Source organism: Sturnira hondurensis, unplaced genomic scaffold, assembly GCF_014824575.4.
Source record: "Sturnira hondurensis isolate 20B ecotype Veracruz unplaced genomic scaffold, ASM1482457v3 Scaffold0025406, whole genome shotgun sequence".
NCBI lineage: Eukaryota > Metazoa > Chordata > Mammalia > Chiroptera > Phyllostomidae > Sturnira > Sturnira hondurensis.
Genome location: NW_028098037.1, coordinates 346,265 through 364,426, shown reverse-complemented (window position 1 = coordinate 364,426; position 18,162 = coordinate 346,265). Strand labels below are relative to the sequence as shown.

Sequence of the window (18,162 nt, the reverse complement as noted above, 5' to 3'; positions counted from 1 at the left end):
GATAACTATAGTTTGCTGAAGATACACTCTTACTTTAGTCCCATGTGGGTCTTAACTTTTTGGAATTCTCCGCACTGCTTCCGCAAATCCCTCTGGAACCTTATGCACACTGAATTTGAGTGGCGTTGATTTTGCTTGACAGCCTGTCTTTAAGAACATGTGGAATGCTTTCTCCAAGTCATTCTAAGGCAACAAGAGATATTTGTCATATTGAACTTACTAGTTGTCTACATATCTCATTTAAAAACAAAAATAAAACTGTCTTATGTTCTGATCTTCCCTAAATCCAAATAAGTTTCTTATGTTTAGCTTCAATAGTATATATCTCTAGTATAATACACAATAACAAAATAACTTTAATATCACAAGTAGCATCATCAAGTATTTTTACCCCATTTGCTTGCATGCATTTTTCACTCCTTCCTCAGCCCTGTTTTCTCTTCTTGAGATGAACATGAATAGTTTCAACTGTTTAGCTCTTCTCTCTTAGGCAGTAACATTTGGACTGTGTATTTAATTATCTAAGGTATTATTCTCATCATGGCTTACTGCCTCTCTCAGTTTGAATATCCTGGGAGCTTATCATTCACTAATTTCCCAGGCTTTTTCTTGGCTTCAGTCATCAGAACCTTGCCCCACTTGGTTTCTTTACTTCCTTATTATTTGTTGACATTCTCACATTCTCTGGTTAAGATGCATTTCTACAAAGATAAATGAGTTACTAGACTCCTACACTGTGGTCAACTGATAGACAGGTCACAGAATAGCCTATATAGATATAACATAATCCTGAACATGTAAATAAATGTCCTTTAAGTCATAAAAAGCAAAAATATAGTAAAAGGTAACATTATTTACTATGTTACATCAAATTCTTCTTCTGATGTGTTTAATTGGTTTTCACAGTATCTGAATTTATTGGTGTGTCTTCTGAACAATGCTTGGTAGTTCGAAGTGTATTGGCATTCTTGAGTGACTGTGAACCAAATGTCAGGTTTCCTATGTGAAGCGAAAGGCTGTAGACCAGCCAATGTGACTGTAGCCTTCCCTGGATCTCCCCATGGTAGACATATGTCTCCCCGAGTAGATGTACCAGTGGAGTCTCTAGAGTGGAAGAGCTGGTGGCAAAGCCCCTCAGTTATTTACAGGGAATAACAAGGTCCTAGAGATGCTTGAAGCATCATAGAAACATTGTAGAATATCTCAGGAGGTTGATGGGTTAGTTGGCAAGAAAGAAAGAGGGCAAACCCTTGTGATTTCCTGCTGTGACCCAGCATTGGATGTAATTCACCCAGGGTGTCGTGACCAGTAAAGGACTGAGCCGACTCTGCAGCCCAGAATGCTGTCCTCAAAGCTCATGCATTTTCCGTGACGCCATGCCAACTCACAAAACAGCTGCTCTTTGGGGATATTAGGATATCCAACAGACTTCAGTAAGTTCACACCGACTTCCTGATGAAAAGTGTGCCTGGGTTATCGGCAGCAACACAGGAAGAGGACCCCGTAGATCATTGCGTTCCATGTGGTCTTGTGCCAGAAAAATAAAAAATTAACTTAAATAGCTTAGCATTAGCTCAAAGTACCTGTAGTTCAAAGTAGGAGAGTTTTCAAAAAGTTTTATATACTACTTTGTTTTAGTAAATAGGGGCTTTTTACCTTTTACAGTGTGAAAGGGTCCAGGTAATTGAGGAAGTCCCTTTTCCCATTTTTCCGATAAATAGTCTTTTAGTCAAATGATGGTATTGGCTCCAAAGGATCTGTATAATTCCAATAAATCATCTGGGATGGACTATGATCAAAAAGTGTATTACCAATAGAAGAAATTTCTGAGACTCTGCGTGATTATTATCAATAAACTGAGACTTCATTCATTGCCTGAATCTGGCAACATATCCCCTCTATATGGCAATCCAGCAAAAAATTGTATTTCTAGTTTCAGTGCCTAGGAAGTCACCCAAAACTCTGCATTTTTAAAAAGATAACATGTCCTTCTAATGGTTGTGGGACTATGAGACAAAATGTTTATCTACTTGATTAATTCTTATTGCAGGTGAGGATAAAAATAGTTTCTAAAATGATTGATTAAATGCACCTATCCCTTGCATATGTGTTTAGATATTTAATTATAATTTTTATGATGTGTTGGCGCCAACATTTTCCTATAGAAACACAGCTCAAGATTTAATATTGGGCAACAGTGGGAAAATGGGATTTAGTATGAAAATATTTGCTTTATGTAAACCTTTTTATGAATGTACCTAATGCATAAGTGACGGCAAGCTGTAAAAACAATTAGCTGGGAAAATGCCAAGTAAATTTTTTATATTCCAATGAATATCTGTTAACTACACATTATTGTTATCATTAAACTATATGCAAATGTACAACTAGATTCACTTAGATTCAGGTAAAAAAAGCCAAACCGTAAGTTAGAAGTGTGCAATAAGTATAATTACTGTTTGCATCTCCAAACAAAGCCCATTAATCTTTCTATAATCCCGCTGATGTAATGTCTCTGTGTTACTTTTGGGAGTATTTGAAATGGGCAAGCATCCAAAGTTGATAGTTAATTCTGATCAGCAAAGGCACTGGAGTAGATGTCTGGGTTGGACATTGTAACAAAGCAAACAGTTTCTAAAGCTGCTGGAAGATTTCAGTGGAAACACAATTGTCCATTTGATTTTCTTATTCTAAACATTACAAAATTAATTTATCCCCCAAAAGGGTGCAAATGACTTATAAAATATAACCTATATTTGTATTTCTTTAAAATACAAGCTTCTTGAAAGTATATACCTTTGGGCTTAAGATAATGAGGAAACAAACATTTAAAATGTTTTCTAGGACCAGTTTTAGGAACCATTTTGTCGTTGGAAAGGACTTAGGAGATTCTATGTATTAGGGGGCTTTCAAAGAACCTTCTCAGACAACCCTTAACCGCACATGACCTGTTGATGAAATTCTTCTTACAACTTAGGGAAAAATAAGCCGTATTTTTAATAATTTTTTTAAACTTAGGAATCTGCTATTAGATTACTTGCATGCAGTATGTGATATGTATTTAAAACTTAAAATCTTATTTATGTAGGAAAAGGAATGCATAAATAGACTGATTAGAAAACAGAAGAATAACTGAAAAGATGTGCAGAATCCAATATCTTATCCTTAGAAAGAACCAATAGAATGTTTAAATATGTGCTCTAAACTAGGTACATGTGATTTTTAAAGCACAAGTATGCAAACACTGATAGTGAGGGGAAGGGGAAACTATAGATGCATAGGAAATGAAACTTCTCATAAAGGTCTGTTTTGTTTAACTCATGGAAAACTATTTCAGAACCTAGATGAACCTCGGTGATTTTGTAAGAAAATATATATGACCAAAACTGACCTCAAAAGAAGAAGAAGAAAAAAAGAAGACCTGATGGCTATAGAAAAGGTTAAGTACGTAGTCACGCAGCTCGCTACACTACCACCCCCACCATTCTGAAGAAAAGCACTTGGCCTGGATGGTTTCATAGAGACATTTTTATCGAGCTTTTGAAAGACAAAAAACAAGTTATTTTGGGTAGTCAAAAATAATTTGATGTCTAGCTCAGCAGTGATATTTAAGAAAACAAGAAAGGATAGAGTTGCAGGTTAATATTTTTTATAGAATATCAACAGAAAAATCCTAATTAAAATACTGGCCAACAGACTTTGGCAATACATTGAAAGAAGAACCACCATAAACAAGTGGAATTTATTCTAAGAATGTGAACTTTACTATTAGAAAATATACTAATAAAATTTACCTTATTAACAGATAAAAAGTACAAATTGTTATTTATACAGATGCTTAAAAGTCATTTAAAAATCCACTTGTGACTTTGAAAACTCAAAAGATTATGAATAATTGAATACTTGTTTAACCTTGTAAATTAATACTCTATAGATGGACACTCATATATTCTCTCCTGCACCCCAACATTCCATCCCAACTCAACCCAACCCAACCCAACCCAACCCTAACCTAACTCAACTCTACCTAACCCCACTTAACCCTACCTAACCCAATAGCCAGCATTATGCTCAATGAGGATTTGCCACTGAAGTAAGAAACAAGCCAAGGTGTCTGTTATCAACTGCTGTTTAGTATTCTTTTGGAGGTATGGAGCCAACACCATTAGTGAAAATATAAGGAATAAAATGTGGAAAGAAATAGGAAAATTACCATTTTTGCTGATCAGGTAGATTATTTGGAACATTGCCCAGAATCAATTAAAAACCCGTTAGAGGCAACAAGGTACACAGTGAATATTTAGGACTCATATTCATAAGCAACGGAAGAGAAGAAGACCCATGTGAGAAAGTGCTCCTCAGTCTTTAGCATGTACAAAAATGACCAAGGCTGTTTGGTAATAACGTATTTTCTTGGACTCCACCCAAGAAGCCAGTTCCACCAGCCTTGAATCTGCCTTTTAACAGGTGTTCCTCGACCCCATCGAGAGGACCTGATGGTGTTTGTGTGGGGCCACCCTTTGAGAAATGCTGCTCCAAGGGACCCACTCATGTTCCCGTGCCATCATGCCTCACTCAACTGCCAGCTTCCACAGTGCTGTCCGCAGTGCCACCTGCCTGTCTCTGATATGTGCTGCTGTGCTCAGAGGGACACTGGCAGGGCACTCAGGAAGGAAAGCCCTCCAAGTTGCTGTGCAGGGACCTTCTTTTCAATCACAAAGTGGGAACACTTCCAGCACTGCTGTGCTGGTCAGCCACCACAGGGGAGGCACACATTGCCATCTGTCTCCTGGGAGGGTGGGGAAGTCCTCTGGGACCTGTGCGTTAGGAAGACACCGAGCATAACCTCCAGGATGTTTGGCAGCCTTTGCTAACCTCTCAGATTCTGCAGGGTTGTTTCCCTGGAGTTCATCAGTCTTCCCCACAGTCCTCTAGTCACTTAATTCTTCTTATTTCTAGTGCCTCTCAGCCTGAGTGGCACTCATACTTGGCAAAACCGTAACTGGTAAAGTCCATCTCCTCTAAGGAAGGTACAGGAAAATACAAGTGTAGTGATGGGTTCCATCTTGAAATAAGGACCATAATCCTTCAGTCACTGAGCACTGCCTACAGTCTGGCTCTATTGTCCTAGTCACATCAACCTCCTGTTTTCACATATGATTTGTGGTGACCTGCCAACTGCCCCCTTTTTGCCCCTTTTTAGGCAAACAGCAACAGTGGACCTTTATCAGTCAAATCCTGTCACTCCCTCCCTTAAACTCTCCAGTCACTCTGATCACATGTAGGATCAAGTTCTCATTTGTTGTCTGGCTGCCTCTCAGACCTGGTTTCCTACCACTGACCCCTTGGTTCAGCTTTCCAGGTGTACCAACACTTGCTGTTTCTCAAAAAAAAAATGCCCAGTTACCTGCCTAGGTCCTTTCCATTTGCTGTCACATTTCCAGTCATGAATCAGACCCTTGATAAATATTCATTGAATTAATAATTGAATTCCTATACCCCCTCCCTCCCCTGCCCGCCAGGCAGTCAGTGAGGGCAGGAAGGCCAAGTCACTAATGTCCAAGAGTGCACAGTGGAGGGATGTTCCTAGTCCCCACTCCAATTTGTAGGCTAATTTCTGAGAGTCTGCCAAGAATGTAAATAGGTCAGTGAGGTCACCTAGGAAGATGGTCTCATCTGTGAGAAACAGAAGATTGAACTCCAGGGAACATCAACATTAAAATTTTTTTAAATTGAGGTACAATTAACATAACAAAATTCACAGTTTTAAAAGTATTTAAAATCACATTTAAAAGTATTTGATGGGGTTTTACTTCATTCATAGTTTCAGAACATTTCATCACTTTTTTCTGCATTACTTCCCAATTTTCCTCTTCCCAGCCCCTGGCAACCCCTAATCTACTTTTTGTCTCCATAGATTTGCCTATTTTGGACAGTGCATCTATATGGAATCATTCGATATGGAGTATTTGTGCCTAGCTTTCACTTGGCGTGTTTTCACAGTTCATCCACATTATAGCACGTGTCAATACTTCATTCATATATATCTCTGGACTTTTGGGTTATTTTCATTTTTTGACTAGTATAAATAATGCTGCTATGAACATTGGTGTATACGTTTTTGTATCTATACCTGTCTTAATTTCTCTTGGGTTTATATATCTTGAATTGGAATTGCTGGGTCAAATGGTAATACTTTCTTTAACTTTGAGGAGCTGCCAAAGTGTTTTCCACAGTGGCTGTGCCATTTTACATTCCCAGTGGAATGAATGTTGTTCTAGTTTGTACTACATCCTTGTCAACACTTGTTTTCTTTTTTCTTTTTTTGTTTGTTTGTCTATGGCCAAACTAGTGGATGTGAAGTGGTAGCTCATTATGGTTTTGATTTACATTTCCCTAATGAGAACATCAACATTTAAACATGGGCTCCAGAAGGGTGTGTTACGAGAGGAGACAGAAAGCTAGAGAATAGTAAGACTGCAGTCAAATTGGTCTCCTGGACTTACAGGGCCCCCAGTGCTCTTCTTGGTTACAGACGTGACCATTAGCCTGCAGAGCTCTTCAGTATCTGCCAGATCTCTTACGTGTACTTTCACTTAAATTGCCTTGTCTGGCATGACTACTCCAAAGTTAACGTCAGTAGCTCCGCATTTTATAGTGCTTACCCAGTTCATTCAGAGGCAGCAGAGTGTAGAGGTTAAAAGCATGGGCTCTGGAGTGAGACTGCCTGGGTTCAAATGTTGGCTCAAGTCAGGTGGCTTTGGGCAACTTAGTTAACGTCTCTGTTTCTCATTTCCTTGTGTGAAAAGTGTGGTTGCTGTTAATATGGTGACTGGATGAGATTAGTGTGTAAAGTGCTTGGGATAGTGCCCGGCACATAGTGCTTTGTATGCTTGTGCTGCAAAAGGCGATGATGATGGCAACTTAGTTAGATATTCATTTAGGGAACGGGCGAAATAAGTTTATGCTGGACCTTAGTGGGGGGTAGAGTGTGGTGACTGTGTATTTACAAAATGGGGCTTTTGGGTAACATGCTATGTTCTCCATGCCCTGTTGTGGTGTGGTGTCAGCAACAGTGTAAGTTATTTACTCTTGTGGCTCATGTCCTGTATTTCACAAGTCATTTCACTTAGCAAATTTATACTTTGGACACGGATTACCTTTATTTGTTCAGACAGGGGGTAGACTTTTTCAATTAAACATTTTCTTTTGTTACTACTCCAATGCAATCATATTATTTAAAAAAATTGGAATTGTGAAAGAAACTATCATTTATAATTCCATCACTTCAGAACACCCTGTCTCAGCTTTCTGTATTTTCCTTTAGGCATTTTAAACTTAATTGTAATTCCACAAACAGAAGATCCTTACAACTCTTAGAACTTATTTTCAGCTGCCCTGTGAATCTTTTCTAATAGGCCCTAATTTTTGAAATTCCTCGAGACTGAAAGTTCAGATCCCATAAAAGATATATTTTCAAAATTTATAGATGTGAATAGAGAAAGAACCCTCTCCTATCTAGACATTTTATATACATACAAGCTTGAAAATATGCCAAGGACTATTTTATAGCTTTCTGATAAAACCTATTATTTTTCTACAGCAAGAAAAGGAATGCTTAGCATTGCCAAAAAAGTGTACAAAGAGTCAAAATAATCAACATGTCATTTAAATTCTAAGTTTTGGCATTTAGAGTTCTTTAAACATAGATTCTGCAAATATTTTACAGATAAGTAAACTGAGATAGAAAGATTAAGTGACATTTCTGTTTTCAGTCAATGTTAGAAATAAACACAGAAATTCAAAGCCTCTTCTTATTAGATCAGAAGATAACATATTTTAAGACATAAACCTGTAAAAGAGATAAGAACACTTTAGCTGTGTTGAGATTTATGAATAATGCTATCAAATAAAATGAAGCAATTATTTTTCAATTTTTAAAAGTTCTGATGGTATTTGGTATATGTCCTTCTCACCTTGTAAAAATGACACTTAGGAAAGTGGAGATTTTGGAGAAGCAGGCAGTCACAGAGTGGGAGGGAGGACAGATTTTAGTTTAGGAAGATAATACAAAATGAGTCTATAAAAAGGGCATTAATGCCCTGGCTGGTGTAGCTCAGTGGATTGAGGGCAGGCCTGTGAACCAAAGGACTGGGGTTCGATTCTCAGTCAGGGCACATGCCTGGGTTGCAGGCCAGTTCTCGGCAGGGGACGCATGAGAGGCAACCATACATTGATGTTTCTCTCCTTCTCTCTTCTTCCCTTCCCCTCTGAAGATAGATTTTTTTAAACCTTTAAAAAATAAAAAAAGGGCATTAATGAAGTAATTTTACAGGGGATGGCAAAAATATGATATAGAAAGTTCTTATAACCAATGATCAAAAATAAGTATAACAATAAGAATACTTATGTTCTTACATTAATATTTAAAGAAAAAATGTAAGATCTTTGTGCAAATAGCAAAACTATATAAGGAATGCCAAGTATTAATTCAAAGGAACCAAGTTTACTTTATTTTTTATCAACTTGTGATGTTTTCAAGATAGGCCAATCCTAAAGACTTTTGGGGGATCTAAAGAAAAGAAAGCTTTTATTTTACTTGAAATCTTATTTGTTTGTTTGTTTTTGTAGAACTTTAGCAGACGGAGGGCAAAGAGGCGTGGAGAAAATGGCCTGACAAGCAACCTGGATAAAATTAGACCGTTCCGCTGTGTGTCATTTTTGAGCGGTGTCTCATTTGGGTGTATTTTTGACCTGGTTGGCTTGACATACTGTGGAAATAGAGGGTTTGATCACGGAGTTGTTTATTTCAGCAGGTGTTCAGTAAAACCCTTCTGAAGTTCACCAGTGACCATAGGTGTAAAAAGCACCCCTTAGGTTCTCTGGCCTGCCAAGGACAGAGCCAACTTAATGAGTACGTAGGAGTGCAGATGGGAGGTAGCAGATCTCTGGGAAGCTCCTCAGGAGTTTCCTGAGCTCTGAAGTTAGGCAGACTTGAGTTTGTCCTAGCAACTCTGTTGGGAGATTTGTAACCTGTTAAGGTGACTGTGGGGACATCTGTCTCCGCAGGCTGCTGTGAGGATTAGATGAGACAGAGATGCAAGAACCCGACTGTGTGCTCTGAGGAAGTCCTTTTCCTGCGTGGATTTTGAAGTTATTGTCAAGTCACAGGAGCCCTGTTATGGGATGTGCTGCTGTCGAGGGGTAGTGTCTTTTAGACTTTCAGAGCAGGGATTCACCAGGGAAACTTGAGTGAAGATTATGTCCATCCCCAGGAACTGATTCAGCAGATCGTGGTTGGAGCCCAGAAGTCTGCATTTTTAGCAAGCACTAAAGATTCAAATGAAAGTGGAATTGCACTTCTCAGAATATACTTTGGAGGTTGTGGGTAGAAACCTTTGACCCTGAAACTTGAATAGCTTAGATGGATGGGTGAGTTTTCTCTGTTGATCTTTTTTTTCCCTCCCTGCTCATCTTTTAACAGTAGTTACTACAGGGATTTAAGCATTGACCACAAAATTCTAATTAAAAAAATCAAGAATACCAATGTAAGCTTAAGTAAGTAAATACTGATTTGTAGAATATATTTATCACTTATCATAAGAACTTGACCAAAAATGAGATTAGTGTTTAAAAACAAATAAAAATAGAAAAAGGAATTCTCTGAAATAGAACATAGCCTTTGAAGTTAATAAACTTCAAGTGTTTCTTTACCAAAAGAAATAAGTATTTAGAGACCAGGACCTAATGCACAAAAAAACATTCTGCATCATCTGTCCTGTAATTCAGTCTGGGTGCTATTAACGAGAGAGCTCCCATGAATCTTAGTTGTCGTGGTCACCGGAGGAGATGGGGTCTGTGAGGTGTTCACACCAAGTGGGGGAGGTTATTAAGGACCGTGGTTAAGTAAGAGGATGGAGTGAAAGTGGAATGAAACTAGTCAGGCGTCGGGTTTTGGTATTTCCTGTTGTTAGCACTCGAATGTTTAAGAACACAACAAACCTAATTTTCCCTCTGATACTATTTGGTATGATTTATATGTACACATGTATCCACTTGCACGCACATATGCGTACATAGAGCTGTATTTGAAGGCCAAAAAGGAAGAGGCCCCGAGGGCTCTTTAGTGTACAATTAATATTTTGGTTAGAAAATCAGCAGATTGTTTCAGTATGGTTATGTGTTATGACATCATATTCCAGTAAAGTTATAATGAACAGAAATTTTGTTTGCCTCTGTGGCAAACCAAAATGAGTTTTGTAATTGTCAGCAGGCCGAAGTGATTACAGTGGCGCCCACTCCCTCTCCTGTAGTTAAGGGTCTGCTAGCATTCCACGTGTGGACCCTGTTTTCAGAAGTGTGTAATTAATTGTACATGTTTGCTCTATGGCGAAAGCTCGCCATGTAAGATCTCAGGAGTCAATTTTGATTTCAGGTCTGTTTTAAAAGGTTTTGCAGTGGGACCAGTTTACAACATACGTTGAGTTCTGTAGAGGTGGCAAAAGTGGATTTTGTGGGACGCAAAATAGTCTGCTTTCATCCTATTAGTCCAAATTTCTGCATTAAAGAAATCTGAAACAAAACATGCAATAGGAAAATGCATTTTAGTGCATCAGTTATTGTATGCAAAGAGGAAAAAGACTGTGGTTTCTAATGTTTCATAGTCTTTGCATGTTAAAATTGCCTGTTACCATAGTGATATTTTTCTTCCTTTAACTTTTTCGTATTTGCCAATTAAAAATAAGAACATATGACATAATGAAACACAAAAATACTTTATCTTAAATTAATAGAAAACAGTGGGCCAAGAATATTGACTCTTCAGAATTTAACACAGTGACTTTCTCCCTTTTTTTCAGACTCTGGCTTTTTCTACTGCCTTTGACACTGCTGATGTCCTCCCTGACGTTGTGTTGTTTCTTTTCAAACTTGAACCTGCTTTCATCTCCTTCATTGCCGTCTATTATTTCTCCTGCCTTTTGATCTCAGGCATTAATCAGAGCCCATTCTCAGGCTTTCTCTTGGTTCCTTTTCGCTTCTCTTTTTCAGGTGCTTATCCATTCACATGGTTTTAATTAGTGCTTCCCAGTAATTTGCATTACTGACCTGTACTCTCGTCCTTCACTTTCAGTAAACCTTCACTGATTAGTCCCATCTTCCTGGAGATTTGTACATGATGGGTGCTGGCCAGCTGATCAGGTTGAATATAGAACACTGCTACCTAGATGTCCACTAGTCCTCTAAAACGCAGTAGGACAGTCGACTGGGCTTCCTTTTTCTTGGAAACAGACATCTTTCAGCACTGAGGTGATTTTGCACTTAATTTTTCAGCATTTTTATAAATGCACCATTCCATCAAAATCGATCTATGGGTTTTGCTAGTTCATGGCGTTTGACACACTCAACCCCTCACTTCTCCATGCTAAACTTTCCAACTTAGTTTCCAGAAAGGACATGATTTGCCTCGATTTCCTATCACTCCCTCCTACAGAGTTCTCACTGTCCCATGGGTTTAGATTCCATTGATATATTAAAGATTCCCAAATTTTATTCCCACCTTGGACCTCTTTCCTGGAGTCCAGACTCATAAATCCAGCTCTCCATGTGACATCCCCATGGGGATATCTAACAGGCCTAATTTCACATCTTCCAACCAGAGCTGCATATGTCTGCCCTCCAACAAACCCTTTCCTTTTGTGGTTTTTCCCCAACTCCATATGCAGTACCCCATCTTCCAGGAGCTCAGGTCAGAAACCCTGGGTTCCTCCTTGACTCCTCTCTCCTGTTTCATAGCCAGTTCTTGGGTTAACCCTGTCTCTCTACTTTTGAAATTCAACTAGAGCCCTCTACTTTTTGTCACTTCCTCTGCTGTCAGTCTTGTTTAGGCTGCTGTTGCCTTTCCAGTGTTACTGCTCTAGCTTCCTGATAGACCTCCTGGCTTCTGTCCTCAATCCTGACAGTCTTCGCTCAGTGCAGTAGTCAGATGGGCCCTGAAAAATGTAAGCCACATCATGTCGCTTCTCTACTCCAAACCTTCTTGGCTGGCCATTTTACTCGGTAAAAGTCAGATTCTTACAATGATTTCTAACAAAGGCCTTAAGGAACTCTGACCACCTCTGTTTATCTCCTGGCTTTCCTTTCCTTGCTCCTTCGACTCCAAGCTGATGGGCCTCCTCTGAATTACTTGACCGTGCAGGGCATGCTGCCGCCTCAGGGCCCTTCTACTTGACATTTTCTCTGCTTCAGTTGCACTGGTCCAGAACCTGCATGGTTTCCTCCTTCACTTATTTGAGTTCTTTACACAGTTGTCATCTTCTCAGTGAGACGACCCACCTCTGGCTACCCCATCCAGAACCCACCTCTACAACACTTTTGAACCTTGGGCTCTTTTACTTTTTAACATACGTCTCTAACATGTGATGTTCCATATATATGTCTTATGTTTTGTCTGTCTTCTCCACTATAATGTGCATTTTTGTTCATTGTCATGTTCCCGTCATATGAAGGTGCTCCATAAATAATTGTTGAGTTAATAGATTTTATTTCATATTACCTTAATTTTCTTTTTAAAAAATATTTTATATTTAATTATTGTTCAAGTACAGTTTTCCATCCCCACTCCCATCCCAGCTCACCTCCCATGTTCCCCACCTCCCTGCCATTTCCACCCCCCTTAGTTGTTGTCCATGTGTCCTTTATACTAGTTTTGTGAATCCTTCCCCTTTCCCCCTGAAATTCTCTCCCCTCTCCCCTCTAGTCCCCATCAGCCTGTTTTGAATTTCAGTGTCTTTAGTCATATTTTGCTTGCTTGTTTGTTTTGTTGTTTAGGTTCCTGTTAAAGGTGAAATCATATGGTATTTGTCTTTCACCGCCTGGCTTATTTCACTCAGCATAATGCTTTCCAGTTCCATCCATGATGTTGCAAAGGGTAGGAGCTCCTTCTTTCTTTCTGCTGCATAGAATTCCATTGTGTAAATGTACCATAGTTTTTTGATCCAGTCATTTACCGATGGGCATCTAGGTTGCTTCCAACTCTTGGCTATTGTAAATTGTGCTGCTATGAACATCGAGGTGCATAGGTTCTTTTGGATTGGTGCTTCAGGGTTCTTAGGATATACTCCTAACAGTGGAATTGCTGGGTCAAAAGGCAAGTTCATTTTTAGTTTTCTTAGAAAATTCCATACTGTTTTCCATAATGGTTGTACCAGTCTACAATCCCACCAACAGTAAACTAGGGTCCCCTTTTCCCCACAATCTCTCCAGCACTTGTAGTCTATTGCTTTGTTTATGATGGCCATTCTGACTGGTGTAAAGTGGTATCTCAATGTGGTTTTAATTTGCATCTCTCTGATAGCTAGCAATATCCAGCGTCTTTTCATGTGTCTCTGGATCCTCTGTATGTCCTCCTTGGGGAAGTGTCTGTTCAAGTCCTTTACCCATTTTTTAATTGGGTTGCTCGTCCTCTTTGAGTGGAGTTGTTAAGTTCTTTGTATATTTTGGAGATTAAATCTTTGTTTGAGGTATCATTGGCAAATATGTTTTCCCAAACAGTTGGTTCTCTTTTTATCTTAATACTGTTTTCTTTAGCCACGCAGAAGCTTTTAATTTTGATGAGATCCCATTTGTTTATTCTTTCCTTTATATTCCTTGCTCTAGGGGACATATCAGCAAAAACGTTGCTGTGTGAAATATCTGAGGTTTTCCTGCCAGTGTTCTCCTCTAGGACTTTAATGGTTTCACGGCTTATATTTAAGTCTTTTATCCACCTTGAATTTATTTTGGTGTATGGTGTAAGTCAGTGCTGAAGTTTCATTTTTTTGCACATAGCTGTCCAGTTCTCCCAGCACCATTTGTTGAAGAGGCTATTTTTACTTTATTTTATGTCACTGCCCCCTTTGTCGAATATTAATGGACTGTAGAGAGTTGGGTTTAATTCTGGGCTCTCTGTTCTGTTCTATTGGTCTTTTGTGCCTGTTTTTATGCCAGTACCAGGCTGTTTTGATTACAGTGGCCTTGTAATACAGTTTGATGTCAGGTATTGTCCACTTCTATTCAATAGAAGTATTTCACCACTTCTATTCAATATAGTGTTGGAAGTTTTAGCCACAGCAATCAGACAAGAAAATGAGATAAAAGGCCTCCAAATCAGAAAGGAAGAAACAAAACTGTCATTGTTTGCAGATTACATGATAGTGTATATGGAAAATCCTATAGACTCTACCCAAAAAATGAATTTGGCAAAACAGCAGGATACAAAGTTAATATTCAGAAATCAAAGGCATTTTTATATACTAACAATGAATCAGCAGAAGCAGAAATCAAGAAAAAATCCCATTCAATATAGCAAAAACAAAAATAAAATATCTGAGAATAAATCTAACCAAGGAGGTAAAAGACCTGTATGCAGAAAACTACACAACACTGAAGAAAGAAATCAAGGAAGACACAAACAAATGGAAACGTATACTGTGTTCATGGATTGGCAGAATTAACATCGTCAAAATGTCCATACTATCCAAAGCAATTTATAGATTCAATGCAATACCTATCAAAGTACCAATGGCATATTTCACAGACATAGAACAAACACTTCAAAAATTCATATGGAACCATAAATGACCCCGAATAGCAGCTGCAATTTTGAGAAAGAAGAACAAAGTAGGAGGGATCATATTACCTTAATTTTCTTATTTTTTTCTAGATTTGTTTCTTTTTCTTACACCTGCTTTTATCCTCTCATGTTTGTATCAGTGCAGCATTCTAGTCGTACTTCTCTACCTCAGTCACATTCAACTCAAACCTGCTAAAAATTTTACCTTAAATACATTTTCATACTTTCTACCTAAGAATTGATGCGTTGTTTTCTTTTTTTTAAGATTTTATTTATTTATATTTAGAGAGAGGAGAAAGAGAGGGAGAGAAACATCAATGTGTGGTTGCCTCTTGCATGCCCCCTCCTGGGGATCAGGCACGCAACGCAGGCATGTGCCCTTACTGAGACTCGAACTGGCAACCCTTTGGTTTGCAGGCCCATGCTCAAACTACTGAGCTTCACCAGCCAGAGCTGTCTTTTTTTTTTTTTTTTTATGTTGAATCCTTATTTTCTTGCAAAGTACTTATCACTGTGGAGATGTTACTCCCTCTCCCTGCCCCACCCACTTCATGGTTGTCTTCTGCCAAAAGCACAATTGTCTTTGTGTTGTCACCTAAATGGCCTCGCTCATCACCATCCTCTGTGCTGGTTCCCCATCCTTCAGCACCACACCATTTGGCTCTCTTCCATCAAAATCTGTCAAAAACTTGAAGTTAAATCTTTATTAAGATTAATAAGAGGGCATAGTACATTACAAGGGGGGATCCAGAAAAACAGGAATTTATTTATTTAAAAATTGTGTATTTATTCTTACATGTTTCAACTGCAGTCACCTTCAAAATACTCTTCATTTAATGCAATACACCTGTCAAGGTTTTTTCCACTGCTCAAAACAGTTTTTTGTTTTTTTTTGTTTTTTTTTTTCTGTGTATAGTTTAGTTTTCTTTCTTTTCTTATTTAATTCTTTTTCAAGTACAGTTTTCTTCAAAACAGTTTTTGAACTCATCAATTTTGATGGCTTTTAATTAGTATTTCTGCTGTGTTTTGTTTCACCTCTTTCACATTGGCAAAACATTTCCCTTTGAGGATGCTTTTCATCTGGGCAAACAAAAATTTTTAAGTCACCTGGGGTGAGATCTGATGAATGGCGGGGGGGGGGGGGGAGGCGGGAGTTGAGCACGTGGGTCATGTGGTTTCTGGTCAAAAACTGCTGAATACTCAGTGTGGTGAGGGCAGGTACACACATAAATCACCCATCATGAAATGGGCAAATGCATTGAGTCTCAAAAAAAATTACCTGAAGCTGAGTGCAGCCTTCCACAAGAATGCCAGTGGTACACTGGTACAAATGCGTCCTCGAACACTCACCTAGCAGGGGAAGCCTTTGCTACAAGGGGCCCACCCTCCAGAATATAATCCTGTTTATTTGTTTGTTTGTTTTTACAAAACCAGAAGATGATTCCAGTTTTAAAACAAATCTTAGTAATGACCATAGAGTGATTTTATTAAACTAACATTAATATTTTATTTTCTTTTTAGGTATCATTGCCCGATGCCTAAGATCTTTTATGTTCAGCTGACTGTAGGAAATAATGAATTTTTTGGGGAAGGGAAGACTCGACAAGCTGCTAGACACAACGCCGCCATGAAAGCCCTCCAAGCACTGCAGCATGAGCCCCTTCCAGAAAAATCTCCTCAGGTGTGGTGCTGCTGCTTGTGACGGTCTCTTTTTGTAGGTCCCTGGTGAGATGACTGAAAAGACAAAGAAATGCACTTTTACACATAGGAGAAACAGTCTGTTCTGATAGGAAAGAAAATGGGAGTGGTGCTCTCCTCTGATTTGCTTCTCAGATTACCTGTCAACTGTACTAGGCATGTGTTCTTGCCAGGAGGACCTTGCCTTTGAGAACTCTGGTTCACCTATGGAGTACACTTCCTAGGCAGCTCAGGATTTTGGAATGTATACAAGTATGAGAAATAACATTCATTTACCTTGCACTTAATGCTATGTTTTTTGAGCATGGATTATATTGTGTTGATCTGGAATCGAGGAAATTAAGGTGGATATGATCTTTGTAGATTTTTCCAGTCCTACTTAATTTTTACAAATGAGGATATTGAGGTTATTCTTGAGTAATTTCACCTGTACTCATGGCTTTAGCTGCTTTTGCTCTTGACTGCAAAATAAAATCTCTACCTCAGGCATATTTTTTAGAAGTCCCTTTCTTACTGAGTGTTCCACTTAGTTATTTCACACTGTACAGTTCAACCTCTACAGTTTCCCAAGCCCGTTGTTTCTCTGCCTCTGAGGTTGATCTTGGTTAGTAGCACACTTGTGTATTTTTCTCCTGTACACCTTCATTAGGATGTGTGTCTGTTTTCCCACTACATCATAAGCCTCCCGATAGAAGGACTACTCTACCTCTGTTACTTATGCTATGTTCAGCATATCTGAGGGCCTCCCTGCAGAAATATGTGTTAAGTAAGTAAGTGAATGGGTGCCAGGACTAGACCCAGAGCTCCAGAATCCTGGTTTACATCCTGTACTCTTTCTACAGCTTAGTTTTCATAGAAGATTAAATACCATGTTATAACACCAGTGGAGGTACTCTGTGTGTGTGTGTGTGTGTGAAGTGGGTGGGGGATAGAGATTTCTAGAGAACTAGATGAACTCAAATTAGTGTATGGTTAAGTAAAAGACTTTCACATGCAGCATTTATTCTTCTACTTCGAGGAACCTCTCCCCTAAAAACCAAATAACAAAGAACCTTATAGCAAAGTGCTTGGCTGCTGTGGTTACCTAGGAATCCACAAGAACCAGTCTGTGGTTTTCTGTATGTCGTTGTAGTTTCTTTTAGACTGTGTACAAAGTTACAAAGTGTAGATTCAATGTCATCCTTTTTTTTGTGTGATTTAGAATGGCGAATCTGGAAAAGAAATGGATGATGACAAAGATGCAAATAAATCTGAGATCAGCTTAGTGTTTGAAATTGCTCTGAAGCGCAATATGCCTGTCAGTTTTGAGGTATGTTCTCAGTAGAGACCTTCTAACTCTCCTAAACCTGTTCATCATTAACTTAAATAAACCAGCAAATAAATAAAATTAACTGGAATCCTAGTATCCTGAGTTAATGTGCTTCTTTATGCTCACACTCTGTCATGAAATGATATAGGCTCTGGGAAGAATAGAACTTATTATTGATTTTTATTAAATTTATTGGGGTGACATTGGTTAACAGGATCATATAGGTTTCAAGTGTACATTTCTATGACACATGATCTGTGTACTGTACTGTTTGCCCACCACCTGAAGCCAGTCCCTCTTCTCTCAGCATGAATCAGATCCCCCCACCCCGCACCACCCGCCTTCCTCTGGCAACCACTGCTGGCTGTGCCCACGGTTTCAGTTTGGTATCCCACACGTGAGTGAAATCATGTGGTTAGAACTTATTATAACGTCATGGATTCCCGCTGATCTCTGTGGCTTTTCAGTGTTAAGCCATCTTTATGTGTGATATTTCAATTTTCATCATAAAATGTATTTTCTGAGTGTAAGTTAATTTGTAGCA

At 38.7% G+C, this 18,162-nt stretch overlaps 1 protein-coding gene across 5 annotated transcripts in view; it reads left to right on the top strand.

The window, feature by feature from the left end:
- Nucleotides 1-18,162, top strand: part of STAU2 (staufen double-stranded RNA binding protein 2) — a 354,567-nt gene that overhangs the window by 116,913 nt on the left and 219,492 nt on the right. For all 5 annotated transcript variants that reach the window (XM_037039725.1, XM_037039726.1, XM_037039723.1 and 2 more), the window contains 2 exons: nt 16,133-16,292; nt 17,511-17,618. In XM_037039725.1, the coding sequence (XP_036895620.1) occupies nt 16,133-16,292; nt 17,511-17,618 (268 nt within the window). The remainder of the gene's footprint in view (nt 1-16,132; nt 16,293-17,510; nt 17,619-18,162) is intronic.